Source organism: Heteronotia binoei, chromosome 15 (assembly GCF_032191835.1).
Source record: "Heteronotia binoei isolate CCM8104 ecotype False Entrance Well chromosome 15, APGP_CSIRO_Hbin_v1, whole genome shotgun sequence".
NCBI classification, from domain to species: Eukaryota; Metazoa; Chordata; class Lepidosauria; order Squamata; family Gekkonidae; genus Heteronotia; species Heteronotia binoei.
The window spans coordinates 44,464,848-44,486,721 of record NC_083237.1 but is presented as its reverse complement, the minus strand read 5'-3'; the positions used below and the strand labels follow the sequence as shown (position 1 = coordinate 44,486,721).

At 45.7% G+C, this 21,874-nt stretch overlaps 1 protein-coding gene across 1 annotated transcript; it reads right to left on the bottom strand.

Moving 5' to 3' along the window:
- Positions 1-1,943: 1,943 nt before the first annotated feature.
- Positions 1,944-17,328, bottom strand: BCL2L12 (BCL2 like 12). Its single transcript, XM_060256167.1, has 7 exons — positions 17,164-17,328; positions 15,630-15,794; positions 13,339-13,715; positions 9,257-9,421; positions 7,061-7,161; positions 3,961-4,212; positions 1,944-3,043 (listed from the first exon to the last, which is right to left on the bottom strand). The coding sequence occupies exons 2-7, from the start codon at positions 15,788-15,790 to the stop codon at positions 2,996-2,998; spliced, it is 1,104 nt and encodes a 367-aa protein (XP_060112150.1). The 5' UTR covers positions 15,791-15,794; positions 17,164-17,328; the 3' UTR covers positions 1,944-2,995.
- Between the last annotated feature and the right edge of the window lie 4,546 nt (positions 17,329-21,874).

The window sequence follows — 21,874 nt, the reverse complement described above, 5'->3', positions numbered from 1 at the left end:
CCAACCCAGAGCTGGCATCCCTATAAAACCTCCATTTTATCCTCACAACAGCCCTGGTTTGGAAGGTTAGGATGAGTGAGTGGCCAGCCCAATAGGGTTTTCAGTGCTGGCCTGGGATATTTCTGGCATTTGGGGGACAGTATGAGGAGGGCAAAAGCTGGAGAGGGAACGGAATTCCACTAGGATGTGATGCTGTGAACAAAAGCTGACATTTCTTCCTGGGGCACTGATCCTTGTAGTGGGATCCCCAGCTCCAGTTTAGGAAGTGCCTGGGGTTTTGGGAGCTGCACATAAGATTGACTCTGGGTTAGGAAATTCTTGGGAGATTTGAGGGTGGAGCCTGGGGGAGGAACTCGGCAAGTTGTGATGTCATAGAGTCCACCTTCCCAAGCAGCCATTTTTTCCAGGGGAGCTGATCTCTACCCCACAGATTTATTTATTTATTTAGAATTTATATCCCGCCCTTCCCACAAATGGCTCAGGGCGGCTTCCAATAATGAATCCAACATAAAAATTAAACAATATTTAGGCATGTAAAGGGTTAAACATTTAAAACAGATAAAACCTTAAAATTAATAAATAATCCATATGTATATAAAAGAGATCTGGCAAGTACGTTAAGTTCTCAAGCTAGGTATAGGCTAGCCGGAAGAGGGTCGTCTTACAGGCCCTGCGGAACTGGACAAGGTCCCGCAGGGCCCTCACCTCCTCTGGCAGCTGATTCCACCATGTAGGGGCCGTAACAGAGAAAGCCCTTTCTCTGGTGGATTTCAAGCGGGCTTCTTTCGGCCCAGGGACAGTAAGGAGATTTTGTGTTCCCGACCTCAGTAGTCTCTGGGGAACATGCGGGGAAAGACGGTCCTTCAGGTAGACAGGTCCCAAGCCATATAGGGCTTTAAAGGTGATAACCAGCACCTTGTACCGGACTCGGTACATCACTGGAAGCCAGTGCAGGGTCCGAAGGCCCAGCTGAATGTGTCCCCACTTTGGGATACCCAGTAACAGCCGGGCCGCGGCAGATCAGTGTGGTTTGATGTGTGGAGGATCCGGTCACAGTGGAAAGGTTGGATCAGATGTTCTTTGCAGTCTTTCCATTTCCAGAGTACTATGTAGAATAGTATACTGTGTATTTAAAATCTGTGTATCCCCCTTTTTGTTCTGGTAGGAGGCTTCAAGGCAACTCCTATCAAGCAGTAACAGGAATTAGTCCTTGTGCTGATGGAAGACTCCAGAGATAACCGGCTCCACCACCAATACTACCCTTCTTCCTCAGATGTCTCCACCAGGAAAATCTGACAACAGAGGATTGTTGCAGTGTGTGTGTGTGGGGTGGGATCCTCCAGCCACAGGGATCTATGTGTGGACCTTACTGCTGTCATTTCAGTCTGCACAGCAGCAAAAAGGATGGGGTGGAGGTGTGATAGTAACAGTCCTCATCCAAAACTGGATGTAGTGGTCACTGATTCTTAGTTTGGTGTAGTGGTTAAGTGTGCGGGCTCTTATCTGGGAGAACCGGGTTTGATTCCCCACTCCTCCACTTGCAGCTGCTGGAATGGCCTTGGGTTAGCCATAGCTTTCGTAGGAGTTGTCCTTGAAAGGGCAGCTGCTGTGAGAGCCCTCTCAGCCCCACCCACCTCACAGGTGAATGTGACTGAATGTCAGAGCTGAAAGGATCCAGACTTGGCTAAAGAGTATCTCACATGAGTTAAGTGCAGCAAAGGCTACATTCATTCCTATTTACTTTTTGTCAGTAATTCTTCATAATGCCTGTTTCATGATGTAATTGTTGTAGAATTAAACTTGAACAGCTAAAAAAAATTATAAAAATCTCAGGCAGGCCACAGTCCAGAGTCCTGTGAACCACATTTGACCCCTGGGCTTCATACTGGACACCTGTGACAGAGAAACATTAAAAGAAAACAAAGATATAGATACAAAAAGTCTTCAACATTTAAATATTTTAATAAAAGTTTCTTAAACAAACAATCACAGTCTTTCCAAGGCTCTACTAGTGTTCTACGTAAACGCTCACACATACTCCCTGAGTTTGTAGGTTATGTTCTGTTCACAAAAAGCAGCCCAAGCCTACACAGATTTTCCTGGCAGACAGTCCCACTTAACTCCAGCTTTACAGTACTTTATATAGAGAGGCTTGAAGTCTTAGGGTATAGCCCTAATGCACACTTACTTGGGCTGCTGGTTCTATACACTTACTTTTGAGGAAATATGCACAGGATCATGTTCATTTCTCAGGTATAAGGCACACAGAATGATTAAATAGAGCCAGAAGATGACGCTGTCCCTCCTGTGGAATCCCATAATTCACAGCTATCACTTCATTTTAAAAACACAACCAAGCTGCCAGTTCTCATCAATGCAAAATATTATTTTTAAGTACATCTAAACACCCATATAAGAAGTAGATTTTAAAAATTATTTGTTAAAATCATATCCGCTTTTCTCTTGGGTTTTACCTAACGGCAGAATTACAGATCTCCTTTCCCAAGAGAATGACAATTAAAAAAACAAACAGCTCTCTAAATACTAAAAGAATAAAACCACAACAAAACAAAGTGCAAAGTGGTCAAATTGCTTCAAGTTGACTGCAGCTGGGCTAATGCATTCCTAAACAGAGTAATCCCCTGAATCCATTTGTATCAATGAGGGTATAACTCTTGTTTAGGATGACACGCTGCTCATGTTAGTGTAGAATTCTAGATCCCGAGATTTAGCACTTTAGCGTCACAAATGTCAAAAATCAAGGTTTGCTTCACAGTGTTAGGAAATCTTGGCACGTCTCCTGGCAGGGAGAGAAGTAAAGGGACTTTTATGAAATAATTTTTTTAAAAGAAAGAAAGATACCCCCCAGGGGTTAGTTTTCACAGAAGAAGTCCCATGTGCATACCCTCCCTAGGGACCCAGCCCTAAGAACACTGGCATTTGGTGGTGGGTTTGGGAGCATGCAGATCCCATCCCCATCCCTCCTGTGTGAGGGTTAATCAATTTGCCGGTCAAACATCTCATCCTGGGCCACGATGTTCTCCTACAAAGAAAAGAAACAAATATTAGGCTCATCAGTTGTCAAAGCTGCCTTTTAACATCATCATGCCCGGGGCAGGTCATCCTTGGGGCATGTGCAGACAGCAGCATATCGGACCATTAGGCCTGGCACCCAGGGCCAGACCTCTGCCCAAGCAACCAAGGCAGCTGTGGCATGGCTGGAAGCAACAGTGCCAGAGAAGGCAACAGGCACAGCTTACACCTGTCATTGCCTTCCAGCAGGGCTTTTTTTGTAGCAGGAACTCCTTTGTATATTAGACCACACACCCCTGATGTAGCCAATTCTCCAAGAGTTTACAGGGCTCTTAGTACAGGGCCTACTGTATCCAGGAGGATTGGCTCCGTCAGGAATGTGTGGCCTAATATGCAAAGGAATTCCTGCTACAAAAAAGCCCTGCCTCCCAAGCTTAAACAGCCCCCAGCTGAGGGCAAACGCAAGTCCCTGACTTTGCTTGGTCCTGCTGTATGTGGCCAAGTCCAACCCTCTCTTTCCCTCACTCCAATTCTGTTTCTGGCACACCAACATTTTTACAGGTAGATGGTGCTCTTTTGGGGGGGGGGGGGTGCACCTGAGCCAAAAAGGTTGTTTGCCCTCGCTTGATACAATTCTTCCTTACAGTACCACATATATTGCCCAGTTCCATAAAGCAAATTGCCCAGTTCCAATCCATAGACACAGGACTGCAACATAAAGAATGAATGGCCCAATTTTTCCAAGTTGTTAAATGGATGGTTCTTCTGTGTGAGAAGTCCATATTTTTCTAGATCTCTGTATCAAGCAAATTTATCCTGGGCAAAATTTTGCCCAGTCTTCTGGTTTTACATTTGCTGGTTTTTAGACTGTACAGAAAAACTGCTGAGGCTTGCTTAAAACCCAGGCCTGTGGGTTTCTCCACGTACCCAGCCACCCTGCTGCTGTAGCCACGGCACAAACATATCCATATACTGCAGACTGTAGCCCATGAGGGTGTGCACGGTGTGGCTGCTGATGCCGGCCACTTTCCGCGTCAGTTCCATGGTGAGTGCTAGCTTGGCCAGCTGCGGACTTGGGATTCCGGGCGAGGAGCGGGAGGTGAAGGCCTCGGCCATGCGAGAGAAGCTGCGGTAAGACAGACGGGAGATGGTGCTCCGGAGCTGAGGGTCTGCTTCGATCTGCCATTGTGAAAAAAAAAAGTCAGCCAGGGTTAGATGTTGGGAGCAAAGCAAGTGAGGGCAGCTCTGTTTGATGTAGTGGTTAAGAGCGGCGGACTCTAATCTGGAGAACTGGGTTTGATTCCCCACTCCTCCTCCACGTACAGCTGCTGGGTGATCTTGGGTCAATCACAGTTCTCTCAAGAGCAGTTCTCTCAGGGCTCTCAGTCCCACCTACCTCACAGAGTGTCTGTTGTGGGGAGAGGATGGGAAGGAGGGCTGAGAGAGCTCTCCCAGAACTGCTTTTGAGCAGAACAGTCTTGAGAGAACTTGTGACTGACCCAAGGTCACATCAGCAGGTGCATGGGAAGAAGTGGGGAATCAAACCCGGTTCTCCCAGATAAGAGTCCGCACACTTAAACCACAACACCAACCTGGCTCTCAGTTTAATGTTATCCCTTGATTTCTGTTGGTACAAGCAATTATTCAGAGGGAAAGATGAGCTCTTCTCTTAAGTCAAGATCAATTTTTGTAGACACATTGACTGGAAGAAAAAATACTAATCAATTCCTTGATTCATAGAAACATAGAGGTGGAAGGTCCAACCCCCTGCACAATGCAGGAAATCCACAACTAACTCCCCATCATGCACCCGCAGTAACCCCTGCTCCATGCTCAGAATATGGCAAAAAACCTCCAGGATTCCTAGGCCAAGCCGGCCTGGGGAAAAATTCCTTCCTGACCCCAAAGCGGCATTACTTTGGGTGTGTAAGGAATGGCTACAGCAGCCAAGCACTCACCCTACCTGTGCTCCCTCTCATGATCTAAGTTCAAACAATCAGCATTGCTGTCAGATGGCCATCCAGCCTTTGCTTCAAAACCTCCAAAGAAGCTTCATTTATTTAATACTGAGCTACACATACCACAAAAACATAATAAAATTTCCCTGCATTGTGCAACAGCAGAGAAGAGAAGGCTTCTAGTCTACATGCACAAGTGTTCATTGCTAGATGGGTTTGTAAACAGTAACTTGCCTACTCATCTGTGGCAAGTAAGAATTGTCCTAAGTCAGCAGATTTGCTTTTGTAAATTGGAACTGAGTTACAACAGGCCAGGGGTTGGAAGGAACAATACCTCCACCTTGGTCTTATCTTTGTAACAAGGATCTGATATACCAGAATTAAAAAATGAAGGTTTTTTTCATGTATACGGTTCAAAACCATCTATACATCTGCCAGAAATCAATCTATTACAGACACAGTTAAAGGGGCTGGCAGAAAAACTGGAAATCCAATATGAGAATGGATTCTTTTTCTTTTTTTATCGCAGGCAACTGACTGAGCACAGAGACAGGCCTGCATGAGCAGGCACATTAGCAAAAACATTTTGTGGATGAGTAACTTTTGTGAACTTATTTGCCAAGCGTGTATAAAACAAGAACAAAAGAAAGGGAGAGGACAACATTGATAGAGCTTACTTGAAAATCTGTTCCCTGCCTATCACTGCATGGCTTTTGGCAGCTGACAACAGAAATCAAGAGATAACATTAAACCACCCAACGAAAAAACTAGTCCAAAACTATTTTTTTAAAAAAATTAAACTTGCAATTTCCACCATAAATGAAATAACTACCAAAAGAAAATGGTTTTCCTCTTCTCAAAACAACAACCTCACTGGACAGTACCACAAAACTAATTATCCTCAGTATTTTCAAGAAGCCCTTTGAAAAAGAAAAGTCTTACTACACACCTTTCTGAAGACAGTAGGGATGAAATCTGCCACGAAACCTTAGGCAGTTGGTTTCATAGAGCTACACCAGAAATGGCCTGATCTTGGATCGAGGCCAAGTAGGTAAAAGGGAAATTGTGAAACTGATAAGCAAATGCTGGGCAAATCTATGGTGGTGAGTAAGTTCACAGTAGGAGAGGCAGAGCAAGGACAGTAGTAATGAAACAAGCAGAGAGCCTCTTGTACCTGAAAGATTCAATGGAAGAAGCAGGCTTGCAGGTGGGATTCTGATGAGAAAGAGGTAAGCAGAAAGGCTGATACAGAAAGACCTGGGGCTGACTTGCATGACAGAAAATCATTGTGGTGGTGTAGGACACATCCCTGGGCCCAGTGGCAGGATTCACCTGGGTGGAGCAGGGACAGCCATGGTGGCCTCAGTAACAGGAAGGCTTTGGCAGTCTGTCCCAGGAAAACTCAAAAGTTAGGGAAGCAGTGAGCAAGCCTGGGTGGGAGAATGATGGTTCTCTGGGCCCAGGTGTTTTAAGGCAGGGCATGGCTGTGGAGAGCAGGGAACAGAGAAGAGGAGGGTGGAGCTTAACTCAAGGGCCAGGTGTGAAGCTGGGGCTATGAAAAAAGAGGAAAGGGAAATGGAACAAGCTAGCTGGGGGCAGAAGATATGGGAGAAGAAAGGGAAGGAAAATCATGGGGGCAGGGAAGAATTGTCTCAGGGAAGTTTCTAGGCAAAAAGACAAAATGCAGTATTGTGGCTCTTCTCCTTTGTAACGTATTGCAGCTCTGAGGTGGGCAAAGCTAACCACACCCCCAGGTACCTGTTCAACTGAAATGAAAAACTATCTGTGTGAGGAAGCAGTGACTGGGCTGGTGCTTTCAAGACCCCAGGTAGGATGTTCCCTCGCCCCTAGAGGGCATCACTACACCACTAGGACTTTGGAAGGATGGTCCTTCAAAGAAGATGCTGTTCCAGATATAAGGATCGGCCTGGCATTACAGAAAAAGAAGTCCATGAGGGGCCAAGTTTAGGGGAGTCTGCTTGGGCACAGAGACTGGAGGTGGTACTAGAAACAGAAGGAGGTGGAGAAATTCAGCCCGCCTGGCCTGTTTGTCGTAACTCTGCAACTACCTCTTTGTTGATGATTCCGGCCTGTTCTTCCAGGAGGGCGACCAATTTCTGGAGGATTTGCTCTTTTTCATTCATGCCTCCTTGCAGCTCAAGTGAATTAACTGAGAATAGAAAGAGCAATGGTCAGCCCCAGTGCAATTCCAAAATGAAAAATAAGTAAGGGAAAAATCCAAAGTAGGCTGTTATGGAATGGTGGCAATTATTATCTTCAAGGAGGTGCATGGATCTAGGGTATAGAGAATTCCTAATTAGATTGACCCTAAATAGGAAATCTGAATCTCCCCACCAAGTGGTTCCTTTCATTGTCACTAAAAAAACAGTGGGGGTGCTGTGAAGAGCAAAGGACAGGGGAGGTCCTAATCTCTGTGACTTGATGGCCCACCGTTGTAACCCCCAAATAGGGATGCCAGCCTCCAGGTGGGAAACCCCCCCCAAAAGCTAGGTTTCCATGACCAACCAGCCTCAAAAAACCCTCACAAATAATATGAATACATAAAGATATATTCAATCTACAAAATATCCTAACTGACATACAAAGACACCCCCCTGCAAAAAAAAAAAAACAGTCCAAAATGGTATTAGAACCATCAGGAGGGAGTCCACAGTTCGTATCAACTAGAATAGACAATTTCCAGTCTTCCAGGGGTACAGCATTCATAGCAATGAGCTGTACTCAGGGGTACTCAGCTCTCCTCGTTTTACTTTTGCTTTTTCCAGCTTATACCTATAGCATTTAGATCATGGCAAGAAGGCATACAAGCACAGCTAACTCTCCAGTGCAGTAATCAAAAGGTTTTTTTGAGGCTGGTTGGTCACAGAAACCTAGGTTTTGGGTTTCCCCCCACTTCTATCCGTGATTCTCCTTTGGGTTGCTGCAGCCTCCAGGTGGGACCTGGGGATCCCCTGGAATTCATTTCATCTACAGAGATCAGTTTTTCTGCAAAAGAATGATGAGCTCTATGCCATTGTACCCCAATGAGCTCCTGTCTTCCCCAGGCTCCACCCCCAAATCTCCAGGAGTTTGCCAACTTGGATCTGGCAACCCTAAGTTCCTACCCCCAAGTACCATCTGGTGCCCACCAATGTGTTTCTTGGTGCCCGCCTGCTTCTTGAATCTTTGGAAAGAAATCCAAAGCATTTTCAATGGAATGGGAGGGGGGGAATAATAATCGAGGGAGGTTCAGGTTGTTCCCAACCAGCTAGCAAAATGTTGAGCTTATCCTGGGCAGGCGTGTTACAACTCTGCGCCCTCAGCTGGGCCACAGAACCAGAGTTTCTTACTTCTGTGCCTGAAAGCCTTTCCCTGTGGACATCCCTCTGCCCCCTTCTTTGGAATCTGAAACCATACAGCATCTCTTCTTCAAAGCAAAGAGCCAATTGGGGCTTTCCATCGCCTCTTGATGCAGGAGATACTTTGTGTCTGAGCCCTGACCTGGATAGCCCAGGCAAGCCCGAACTCGTCAGATCTCGGAAGCTAAGCAGGGCTGACCCTGGCAAGTATTTGGATGGAAGCAATGCTCCCTCTAAGCTGTGGAGTCTTGTGAGCAAAAATTCTACTTCATTATTCAACTGCATTAAAAGCTGTGAGCTACTGCATCAATTAGTTTGCTCTGGGGTCAACCTTCCTGAGCTAAGATGAAATGTGTGAGCTGGAGACTAAAAAGCTGTGAGCTAGCTTACACTAACTCAGCTTAGGGGGAACACTGGATGGGAGACCTCCAGAGAATACCAGACAGGCTGCCAAGGGAGGCAGAGGCAAGCTACCAAGCCACTTCTCTGAACATCCTCCAAGCCCCAGTAGGAGTCAACAGAGGTTGCCATGATTTCCAGGCACAGGCGTGTGTGTGTGTGTGTGTGTATGTGCACGCACACATGCAGAGAGCCTTTGTATCTGCAAAGAGCATCCATTTAGAAGCATCTGCGTCTGTCATAGCAGGATAGTTGGCTGGGAACTTTCCAACACTTTGTGATTGGCCCCAGAGCAGCCGTTCTGTGATTGCCCTGCCTGCTTGCAGAGGTGTCTGCTTTCCCTCCTCAATATGTCAGAACTGCCTGCAGCCTCGAGCAAGGATAGGAATTTCTGCCTATAGCACATTTGGGCAATTAAGCAGGAAGGATTAATGCAAGCACTGCTGCTCAGAAAGAGGGTTTGGGACAAGGAGGCGTGGGGACACGGACACAAAAAAAGTCCAGTACCTGAAGCACCCGATACACCATTGGTGGGAAAAGAACGAAACCGGTCTGGGGGAGAAGGTAAGGCTTTCCCAGTGGAAGGGCTGATCAGCTGCTGTTGCTGCTTCACCAAGTGGTCCAGTTTCTGGGCCACAAGTGTATAAAACCCAGTTTCCTCTGCCTCATTATCTAGAATAAAGGATGGGAAAAGGTTAATGGCACAGAAAGCCCATGTTGTGGAACTATGTATATCACGTTTAATCTACAGAAGCCCCCCCACTCTAACCAATCAAAAGACTTAACCAGTCCTCCTCACAAAAAATGTTCCCAGCAGCTAAATTCATGAGACTAAAACCCAGCTCACAGTGTTCCTTAAACATATGATAGCTTCTAGGTAAAAAAAAAGAAAAGAAGAAAAAGGTAAAGGTGCAAGCACCAGTTGTTTCTGACTCTGGGGTAATGTTGCTTTCACAACATTTTCATGGCAGACTTTTTATAGGGTGGCTTGCCATTGCCTTCCCCAGTCCACTACACTTTCCCCCCAGCAAGCTGGGTACTCATTTTACGAACCTCAGAAGGATGGAAGGCTGAGTCAACCTGGAGCCGGCTACCTGAACCCAGCTTCCGCTGGGATCAAACTCAGGTCGTGAGCAGAGCTCAGGACTGCAGTACTGCAGCTTTTACCACTCTGCGCCCCGGGGCTCCTATGATTGCTTCTACATGTACCCAAATACAGTGGCAGAAAAAAAATTTCCAGTTCTCAGGTCATACAACTTATAAACTATACCCTCTATTACCTTTAAAATCTAAGTCCTTTAAACATTGCAAATTCTAAGTCCCAAAAAGCAATGCAAAAGCTTTTCTTAAAATGATTTCTAAAGAAGATCTCTAAAAGAGAATTGGCTAGCACCCCGGAGAGCAATTCAGCTCTCTGACATGGCAGCGAGGAATGGTGTGAAATCCGGTCCTTACATTACTATCGGAATGTGTAAACCAGTTACCACCAAAGCCTCTCTAAGTATAAACGATTTGTTTATGGGGTCGTTGTCTCGACATATCTCTCAACTAGAGAAGAGACGCACTTAAATGTTGGATAATGTCCAGTACTCTTTGATGCCATCTGGACTAACCGATACGTCCAGAGAGAAAATCTTGATAGTGATTCACAAGGTCTACTTAAAGCTCAACAGTTTTCATGCCAATGATGCTCCTTTATATACCCCTCCCATCTGAATGGCCTTATTCTACCTTTAATGTCCTAACTTACACTCCCCAGGCAGCTGTGTTCTGCAAAGCATCCTGGGGCTTGTAGTTAGTGAGTGTTTCATAAAGAGCCAACCTAAATTTTTTCCGCCACAGCCCAATTCTAAACTTAATAGTCTTTTGCTGTATTGCTCCCAAGTAACTAAGGGATGCAAAAAAAAAAAAACTAGTTACATAACTTCCATCATTGATAAAAGGATAGGAACACTTTTTGAGTTAACCACAGTTCTAAAAAGAGGCAAAAAAGGGAAAGCAGTCTATTTGGACCCAGAGAGCAAAGCTGCTGTTACTGGCTGGAGTTTTCATGTTGTGCACAGTTGAAGATGTAAAACAGACTGAGTTTAATCACTACAGGCAACAGACTGCCTAAAATTTCCTTAGGTATGTGGGCATAACCCCGATCTGGATAGCTCAAGGTTGCCTGATCTTCAGATCTTGGAAGCTAAGCTGGGACATTCCTACTTAGTATTTGGATGGGAGACCACCAAGGAAGGCCAGGGTTGCTATGCAGAGGCAGACAGTGGCAAACCACATCTGAACTTCTCTTGTCTTGAAAACCCTACACACCACACTTAAACATTAACTATCTGTGTAACTGGGAGGCTTCTCTGATATAAAATATCTGCCTGAATACCTAAAGTATAGCTGCTAAGGTGAAAAATATATGTTGGGCTTCTTTTTCAAGCAGGAGGACAAAACTGAGGTGTCTCGACCAAAAAAGACACTGTTCTGAAAAGCACAGATTTCATTTTGTGGCCCAAGGGAATACAGACCAGGGCTTCCTGTTAAGAGCTGTGACGGAATCAAAGGGTTAATGGAGAAACTGAGGACTCAGAGAGCCCTGAGTCATGTGACCCACAGGTGGGGACCAGGGGTGCTCAGAACTCTCAAGTCCTGAGTGACAGCTAACGGCTCAGAGGTTAACTGTCAGGAAGGAAAAAACAGTCAGAAAGGGGGAGTTGGACTGAGAGTGTGTGAGAGAGGCTTGGTGTGAAGTGAAGTTCTATATACACTCTGTGAAATCAGCCAGGTGGCTGTGCATGAGGCATATCTCTAGGTCACGAGTGCCTTCTAAGGAAGAGAAAGGTGACAGTGTCTAAGTGGAAGACCTTAGTGGTCACAGACATATGATACACAGCTCCTAGGAGTTTATAAGGTGGCTGAGGGAGAGCCGTGGGTCTGAGGGAGTCAGGAGAGCTGGGGCTTGTCAAACCAGACGACTCGAGGGACCAGGCACTCAAAGCCCAAGAGACCAGCCTGATTAAAGTTTAGGAGAGTGGATTAACAGAAGAACTGTGTACCCTGAAATACCTCAGAGCCTTGCTGGAGGGTCTAGCCAACATACCGTATAGCAAATGTTATTCCTACAAGATACAAACTAGCCTCTGTATATATATCCCATCCCCCAGTTAAAGCCTATTTTGTAAATAACGAACTATAGTTTGCTGTTACGTTCTCTGGTGCCTGTGTGATTGGGAAAGACTTCAAATCTGCAGTGGTCCCCTGCTCATCTACCATATCAGAACCCCGAAGAGACTAACGTATATTTAGCTGCCCTCGCTGAGGCAGGAGGCGATAGGCTGGCGTCGCCATAGAAGAGGGTGTGATAAGAGCTTAAGGAACGTAAGGGTTCACAAAGAAGCATAGGAGAGCAGGCGTATGTAAGACTGCCTTTTTTTTAAATTACAGGAATTAAAGACCAGGCAGGCAAGTGTATCACCTATCCAGAAGCTCCTAGGTTTGGCAAAGTGTCTGGATCATATGCCCCTCCCCAACATACCCTGAACTCCATGACAAATTTTATGCCATGCGTCTCACCAAATTATAAAGAAGTTCTAAGTTATGCCAACCAAAGTACCTTCAGGGTGCAACTGAAGCCTGTCCAGAATAACAGGCCCTGGTATCAGAACACCAAACCCAGACAGCCACTCTAGTACAATGTAGGCTGGAATATAAGAAACAAGTTCAAAGCAAACCTCAAGGCAGGTATGTATCAAGGTAACACATCACTTAGTGCTCATCGGGCAGGAAAGACAGACATTCTCACTAATGGATGGCTGCTGTGGGGGATCAAAAAAATCCATAAAATGGAGCCAGCCCTGACTACAATTTAAAGTTCCTACATAGCCAGGTAGTAAGGGGAGCTCCAGAAAAATCCATTTTTTAAAACAGGAATACCTGAAAAAGTAAATGTGATGTCTCCAAAGATATTGGAAAGGGTGACACAAAAGTTCTGGTGGTATTCTGGGTTGCCACCAGGGCTTTTTTTTGTAGCAGGAACTCCATTGCATACTAGGCCACACCTCCCCGATGTAGCCAATCCCACAAGAGCTTACAGGGCTCTTATTACAGGATTGGCTACATCGGGGAGGTGTGGTCTAATATGCAAAGGAGTGCCTGCTACAAAAAAAAGCCCTGGTTGTCATGGCAACCTCCAACAGTTCCTGACATTAAGGAGGAGGAGCTGAAGGCAAAGTTGGGGAAACAGGCAATGGGAAGAACAGAGGCAGAAGTAGTGGGGAGAGGAGAGAGAGAGCAAGGGGGGGAGAGGGCTTAAAATGGAACATATGGCAGGGAGAGAAAGTGGCAAGGGGGATATTGGGGAGGAACAGAGGGCCAGGAGGTGATGAGAGAAATGGAATAAATGGCCAAATGGGGAGACAGAGGAGGGGAAAACAGAGCCAACAGATGTGGAGTAGCCTTGCAAAGGGGCAGAATGGGATTTACCCTTCCCCATAAGTCCTTGCAAATACCCACTTGTACATGATTAAATGGGAATTGAGACATGCATCCCTAAAGCGAAGAAATTCAACTAGGAACAATGAGGTTTCCCATTTCCTTACTGGTTGCCTGGGGCTCTGGCTGAGGCTTCTGGCTAGCCTGAAGTTGGTCACAGTAGCAAGGGGTAAGAGGCAAGGAGTCGGGGCGCTGGCTGGGCTCAGCAGGATATCCCGTCTCCCCCGAAGGAGTCCCCTTCTTCCGCAGGAGGCTCTTGAAGGAGAAGCTGCGCTTCTGTCGAGCCCCCTCCCCTGCAGACTTGGATCGCTTTAAGGAGTCCTTAGAAGGAGGAGGGCCGTCAGGGGGCGTTCGGGGGCTAGGCTTCCGCCGCAACAGCTTCTTGATACTGGTACGGAAGCCATGCTTGCTCTCTTCCACCCGGTTAATCTCCTCGTGGACGTTGGTCCAGGCTTGACAGTGCGGGGCATGTTCATTTGGGGACCTGCAATGGAAGAGGGTAACAGAATTAGGGAATACTGGCTCCTCACCCTCCCACCCAGCCTGGGGTGTCTGAGTCCTGAACATCACTTCTCCAGGCCAGGAGAAGCTTTTACCATGGCACCCCAGGGCTGCTGTGCTCAGACAGCTACCCAGGCCTATGGCCGAGCAGATGACTCACCACCAACCATTTAGCCAAGGGGTGTCAAACATACAGTCTGGGGGCTGAATCAGGCCCCCAGTGGGCTTCTATCAGGCCCCTGAGCAATTGGCTCTCTCTTGCTTCCTTCTGCATAACTGCTTGCTTTGCAAGACTTGCTTAGCGCACAGGAGCTACAGAGCAAAACCTCTATTTTCTCCACTGGCTGAGGCTCCTCCCTTGGGGAGGAAGGAGTGGGGAAGACAGAGCTTGCTTTGCCAGGGTCTCAATCCCACAGCAGAGCTACTGAGCCAAGCCTCTCTTCCTTCTATTGGCTGAGGTTCTTCCCCCTATTGGTCCCCTGGGGAAGGAAGGAAAGAAAGAACCAGAGCTTCCTTTGTCCAGTTCCCTAGATCCTATGTGAGAAATACAAAGAAAGAACCTTTAACACCAATGAGTGCTAATGTTTTAAGCAAGTTTGTCTGTGTCCTTTATAAAGTTTATATCTCTGCTCCCTGGCATTACATTTTATGACACACATGACCCAGCCCAATGAGCTCTCATTTATGTCAGATTTGTCCCACATAACAAATGAGTTCAGCACCCTTAATTTAGCCCATTCATTTCTGCCAGCAATGAGAGATTACATGGTGGCCACAGTGAATGCTGGGGCAAATCTCCCATTTCCATCTGGAAGGAACACTGGAAGGAGTACCATGTGACTCGTTGGTATCCGCTTAACAGTGCCGTTCTAAGTGGAGTTATACCCTTCTAGCTCTACTGAACTTGGAATGATTACTGATTTAGAAAATGGGCATGTCACCTCTCCAGACTTGCTTAAGGTGTCTCACAATTAAAACAGTAAAACCAATAAATAAAACTACGGGGGCACTATATTTTAGAGTACCTCCCAACAGCAGATCAAAAACTGTTATAAATCAGGCCATCTACCACTGCCTATTAAAATGTTACAGGAGACCTTGGATTACTCGTGTTTTAGTGCCATCTTGTTTTAATTGCATACTTTTTTTTAATATCATTGTTTTTTACTATGTTGTGAGCCAACCTCAGCCCACTCATGAGGGTAGGGTGGGACATAAGATAACAAACAAAGAAAGAAAAAAGATCAATAAGGATAAACTGAAAAAAATCAGTCAATGTATAGAAATGCACTGGTACCAACAGGACTAAGGGAACACAACGAAATTTTGATTCTACTTCTAAGAAGGTGCGCATGCGTAGAGGCAATATGATAGTGGGGAGGTCCCCTGAAGACATCTTGGCACTAATCCTGCCCCAATCCTATCCCAAATATAAATTGTTTCACAAGTGTGAAACAATACACATCCTTTTAATAACTTCTGAAATCATACAGCTAGACCATATCATGAGAATGGGCTTACAGCTTGAGTCAGGCTCCTGGTGAACTCACAGTAAAATGCTCTTTCTTCCACACACTCCCCACCCTTGGACTTTACTATATCCCATCTCCCAAAGAAGCCAGGCTTCTGAGCTCCCAACTCCCTTCCTCCCCAGCAATAAACTGCAGAACTCTTTCTCCCCACAGAGAATCCAAGGTAACACTTCCAGACTGCAGAGCTCCTCTGAGTCACTCTTCTTCTGCCGGAGAATCCAGGTTTTCCAGATCTCAGCCCAGAATTTCACAGGGCAGGATCCACTTCCATTCCAGACAGTCCAGGTCAAAGACTCTGTGTAATTTCCTGTGTCCATTTTCCTTCACAGGGAAGTCAGGAGCTTGTACCCACACCTATTACCTACCTGTACATGTAACTTTGGGGGTCATGATAGGTACGGCCCACATGACCCAGACGACCTGTGTCTCTAGGGCTTAGTGCTCTTTGTAAGAATGCTTCCAAGATCCGCCGGGTCTCTTCTCTCACCTGCGTCTGTGACCTGTGTGGGACCGGGCTCCCTGCCATAAGCCTGTTAAGATGATGAGAGACAGGTGGAGAGTTCAAAGTCCTGCCCATCTTCCATCACTGTGCTAGATCAGGGGTGGCTAAACTTGCTTAACGTAAGAGCCACATAGAATAAACATCAGATGTTTAAGAGCCACAAGACATGAACGTCAGATGTTTGAGAGCTGGTAGGTAGGAACGCAAATAGATGGGGAAGAAGGGAGAGGTGGAAAGAAAGCAACTTTAAATGTATTCTCCAAGCTGCCAGCTAGCTTGGCTTGGAGAATTGATTTAAACAGAAAAATGCCTTCTCCAAGCCTGCTGATGGGGTAGTGGGGGCTTTGAGAACCACACAATGTATGTGAAAGAGCCACATGTGGCTCCTGAGCCACAATTTGGCCACCCCTGTGCTAGATCAGTCTCCTTCCTGCTATCCCTCTTTATCACCCTTTACGCTTTCTCCCCTCCTTGGTCATTCATACTGTTGACCAACATGCCCTCCCTCACAGCTGTTCACACATGAAGAGCCATTCTCTCCCCATTCCCCAAGATGTTCAAAGGGTTCAAAAGGGCAACTCCCTACCCCCCAAGACCAGACCACCCTTTACCATTCCCCCCACCAATCAACCCAATGCAAACCAACATGTGAGCACTGCCCAGCACATAGTCCCAGGTCTCTCGAGTATGCCAGCTGAACCGCACCATTGCTAGGGTGTGTGTCCATCACGCACACTCCCTCCTCAAGTTAATGCCACAGCCAGTGTGGTGCAGTGCACAGAGTCGTCCTGGGTTCAAATCCCCACTCTGCCCCTCTGGGTCCCTTTGGGCTGGTCACTCTCGCTCTCTCTCAGCCTAAACTTATCTCACTCACAGAGTTGCTGAACAAAGCAGGAGTCAAGTTGCACCTTTAAGACCAACCAAGTTTTAGTCAGAATCAGAACATAAGCTTTCATGTGCTAAAAACACGCTTCTTCAGACGAGGGGAAGAAGTCTGAAGAAGTGTGGTTTTAGCACACGAAAGCTTACGTTCTGAATAAAACTTGTTTGGTCTTAAAGGTGCCACTCGACTCCTGCTTTGTTCAACTGCTTCAGACCAACAGGGCTGCCCGCTTGGATCTATCATCACAGAGTTCCTGTTCTGTGGTAAAATGGAGAAAGGGACTGTGATGTCCCAAGTCGTTTTGGTTTCCCCAGTGGGGAGAAAAGTGGAATAAAAATACATAAATCTTGCACTCCTCTAAAGCCTGTTTAAAAGTTTCAAACAGCCCCCCACTAGCCCATACCAGTCCGATTCTTCCTCAAAAGTGAGGCTCCTTCCCTTCCCTCTCCCCCCCATTCATCTTTCTCCTCCTCCAGAGACTCCCACCACCATCTTCTGAGCCGGAGCACATCACCTTCTCGTTGCCGCACTTCAGCCAGGCCAGAATTGGGGTGGGAGGTCCGGGTGGCACCCAAACAACTTCTGCGGCTCCACCAGGAAACTTCCTCCTACATTCTCCGCCAGACCCGCTCTGCACATGCGTCCGCGCTCCGCAGCACCTCGGTCTGGTTTCTCTCCCGCGCCCTCAAGTCAGAGGCAGACGCTGCAGAGCTGGGGCGGGCCTGCCTGGCCACAAACCGCGCCCCCTGCTCCCAAGTCTGCCAGGCCGGCTGGAGAAGTCGAAAGCGACGGGAGGAGCAGGTTGAGGAGGCGCGCACGGAGTTGCAGTTGCAGCAGTGTCTCATCCCCAGGCATGCACCACTCACTCACTCACTCACTCACTCACTCGCTCCCCTGTGAGAACGGAAGAGAAACCGGATGGAGCCTCGTGAGAACCGCAGACTGCTGCGGTAGGCTAAAAAGAAGGCGCAAAAAAGGCACAGGGTCCATAAGAGAAGCCATGATGGATCAGGCCAATGGCCCATCCAGTCCAACACTCTGTGTCACACAGTCGTCAAAAAAACCAAGTGCCTTTGAGCTTGGAGGCTAGCAGAGTGGGTGTGCATCACTGCTCTGCTTTGGAAGCTTGATGGGTGACCTTGGGCCAGTTGCACACTCAGAACCCAACTGACCTCACAGGGTTGTTGTTGTGAGGATGATGATAACAATGCAGCTTGGGGTCCCAATTGGTGAAGAAGGCATGGTAGAAATTAAGTACATTTTAAAAATCTATCTCTCTCTCTCGGCTTGACTTCGCGAACGAAGATTTAAGAAGGGTGCAGTAGTCCACGTCTGCTGCAGGCTCGCTGGTGGCTGACAAGACCAATGCGGGACAGGCAGATCCAGCCACAGTGGCTGCAGGGAAAAATCTGATTTGGGGTTGGTGCTGTAGCAGTGCGATTCTTCCTCAATCTCCTTTTGTCCTCAAGACCAGCTATACACACACATATATAAGCTACAAATGTTCTGAAGATCTGATTAAAGGAGTCCTAACCCTTGCCTGGATGAATCACAACGTGGAATTAAGATTGCCGAGAAAAACATCAACAACCTCAGATGTGCAGATGACACCACTCTAATAGCAGAAAGCAAGGAGGACCTAAAGAACCTCTTGTTGAGGGTAAAAGAGGAGAGTGCAAAAGTAGGCTTGAAACTCAACATCAAAAAAACTAATCATGGCATCCAGCCCCATTACTCCTTGGCAAATAGAAGGAGAAGACATGGAAGTAGTGACAGACTTCACATTCCCGGGATCCACAATCACTGCAGATGGTGACTTGAGCCATGAATTAAAAGACGTTTGCACCTTGGGAGGACAGCTATGGCAAAGCTAGGCAGTATAATAAAAAGTAGAGACATCACCCTGCCAACAAAAGTCCATATAGTCAAAGCAATGGTATTCCCAGTAGTAATGTATGGCTGTGAGAGCTGAACCATAAGGAAGGCCAAGCGCAGAAGAATAGATGCTTTCAAGTTGTGGGGCTGGAGAAGACTCTTGAGAGTCCCTTGGACTGCAAGAAGATCAAAGAATAGTCCTAAGGGAAATCAACCCAGACTGTTCCCTGGAAGGTCAGATGCTGAAGCTCAAATACTTTGGCCACCAAATGAGAAGGGAGCACTCACTGGAGAAGACCCCGATGCTGGGAAAGACAGAAGGCAAAAGAAGGGGACAGCAAAGATGAGATGGCTGGACAGCATTACTGATATAACTAACATGAATTTGAGCAGAGTTTGGAGGATGGTAGAAGACAGGAGGGTCCATGGGGTCGCAAAGAGTTGGCTCGACTGTATTGACTGAACAACAACAACCCCTGCCTGTATATCACAGTAAATCTTTTTCGGAACCTAAACTTACAACAGGAACACTGCTAACCCCCCAGGAACATGCACCATAAATTTATCAACTATTATTCTTGTAATAACTTTTTAATTGGCGTCTTAGATTTACCTTCTACTGTGATTAACATTGACTCAATAGTGTGTTTATAGTGATTACTGCATATTAATCAATGCAGTTTGTTTGCTTAAAAGCACAAGTTATTGTAAAACAATGTTCACGTGTATTTTTTAAAAAAGAACCCATGTATATATATGCATGTTACATCAGCTAGCCCAGAGGTGTTGAACTCATTTGTTATGAGGGATGGATCTGACATAAATGAGACCTTGTCGGGCTTGGCCATGTGTATTATAAAATGTAATACCAGGTAGTGGAGATATAAACTTTATAAAGGACACAGACAAACACAATTAAATATTTTTAAAGAAACTTAAAATAAAACATGATTAAAACACTAGCACTCGTAGGTCTTAAAGGTGCTTTCTTTGTATCTCTCCTGTGCAATCCAGGGAACTGGGCAAAGGAAACTCTGACTCTTTCTTCCTTCCCCAGGGAACCAGGAGTGGGATTGAGAGAGCCTGGCAAAGTGAGCTCTCCCTCCCCCCTTCCTCCCCAAGGGAGGAGCCTCAACAAATGGAGAAAATAGAGGCTTTCCTCTGTAGCTCCTGTGTGATTGAACAAGCCTGGCAAAGCAAGTTGACAGAGAGAAGAAAGCAGACGACAGCCAGTTGCTCAGGAGCCTGATAGAAACCCTCAAGGGGCCGCCCTCAGGCTCCATGTTTGACACCTGAGCTAGCCAATATAACACAATACAGAAACCTCAGCTTGACTTGATGGCAAAACAAACGCTAATGGATTCATAGCAATCAATATTCTATTCATTTAAGTGTTTTTAAAGTATGGTATCTCATTCTGTTTCTAATAATTCAGTTTTTGTAGTTGACTGCCATTAATAAAATATTGCTATAAAATGTGTTACCTTTGTCTTTTCCTTGTTTTGCTTTGTAATTATATGGCTATAATACTCAGCTGGAATCCTTTTAAAAATTACTTTTTGCTGGGCAAGAAACAATCTCCCATCCCAAATAAGCCAAACAGCAATAAATGGAGTGTTGTACCAACTCTTCTCTAAGCTTCAGAATCCTTTCTGGGTGGTGATATGTTGATTTTTTTTTTTTTAAAAAGCTGTATATTCAGAACATCCCACAGTGTAATCATGTGCACTGATTGGGTGGGCTTAGGCTAGAGTACTTCTGCATAGGATCACATTATCAAGACAGCCACAATGATAATCTGGGACCAGAACCTCCATTCAGCTTTTCCACTCTCCCCACCTACAGTTGAAATGACATCATCTTTTCACTACAAGTTTGTGGAAATTATGTATGTTATTAAATTATATACATTTGTGAGTACAACAGACATGCAGAATTACAGGTACAAATAACATTGCAGTACAGTTGGAACAGATATAAAACTGGGATTCCTAAATAGATTCCAACAGCATTTCCTCCTGGCTTGAATAGAGATTGCGGGTGCTTCTCTGCATGAGTCACCCTGTTCTTCCAGATGTTAATAAGCTCAGCGTCAAAAACCCTTTACAGGTTCAGGTCTTTGTTGGTCTTAAAGGTGCCACTGGACTCAAACTTTGTTCCTTTACAGATGTTAATTAGTTCTGCTTATCATGTTTTAGGCTTTAGCTTCCTGGATTAACTTTTATGTTTATTATACTCTGCCCATCATCTACGGTTAAGAATGCTCCCCCCCTCCTCAGAATGGACTGATTTCTCTTTGGTTATGGATGGTTTCAAATTGCCTTATATTTTTAACATCCTTCCACTCCTGCCCTTCTATTACTCACAATTGTACCTATAGATATACCCGCTATGGATGCACATCACATGTATCTCATGAAGTGAACACTAAGGAAAGCTCTTTCCTGAATAAATTCTGCTAGTCTTTAAGGAACCAGCAGACTTCCATTAAAATTTCGGAGAGAAACTGAAATACCAAACAGCATGGCCAAGGACTGGTCCAGGATCATCCTTAACTCACTGTTGCCAGTTTCCCCTGGAAGGCTGGTTACCTTGAATGGGGTTTCTATAACAAGCAAGCACAAAAAGTCCTTGAGTGGATGAATCAACTAAAAATCTTTTGATCACTCTAAAAGACGCTCCTCCAGGTGCCTTATCACCAAGCCGCATAACCTGAACAAAATGTGTTCCTGCTGAATACAGTTTATTCCACACAAAAAAGGTTTATTTAAACAACTTATTTTTTTAAAGAATTATTTCCATCCAATATTTAAAGACTTGAATTTTATTTAAACTTGAAAATGACTTTGCCTTAACTTTTGTATAAGACAGCTTAGAGTTACTGAAGTCTGACCCCCTTCATAGGGTTAGTGTGGGTGGCGCATACAGAATTGCTCAGTTGCAGTATGTATGTATTGTCACTGATATTGCTGAGTAAAACATACTATAATACAGGATCTAGCGGTGGGTTTTTTTTTTGTAATATACCTTAAAAGATCTTAAGCAGTTGATCTTTTTTTTTTTCAAAATGTTGAAAAAAAAATCTGTAAATGGAAATAGTCAATACTGTAAGACGCTCCTCCCTTCAAATTTATCCAGCAGCCGACGCAACTGTTTATTAACATTAATTGCTTCCATACTGCCAGTTTGCTGCAGTGGTTAAGTGCGCGGACTCTTATCTGGGAGATCTGGGTTTGATTCCCCACTCCTCCAGGTGCATCTGCTGAGTGACCCTGAGTCAGCCACAAACTCTCTCAAGGCTGTTCTGCTCAAGAGCCAGTTGTGGGAGAGCTTCTCAGGCCCGCCTACCC

Coding starts and splice junctions, on each gene's coding strand:
- BCL2L12 (XM_060256167.1), bottom strand. CDS start 15,790: ATGGCAGGGAGCCCGGTCCCACACAGGTCACAGACGCAGGTGAGAGAA. Junction 7,162..9,256: donor TGGTGTATCGGGTGCTTCAG/GTACTGGACTTT, acceptor TTCTATTCTCAG/TTAATTCACTTGAGCTGCAA. Junction 3,044..3,960: donor TACAGCAGCAGGGTGGCTGG/GTACGTGGAGAA, acceptor TTTTCTTTGTAG/GAGAACATCGTGGCCCAGGA.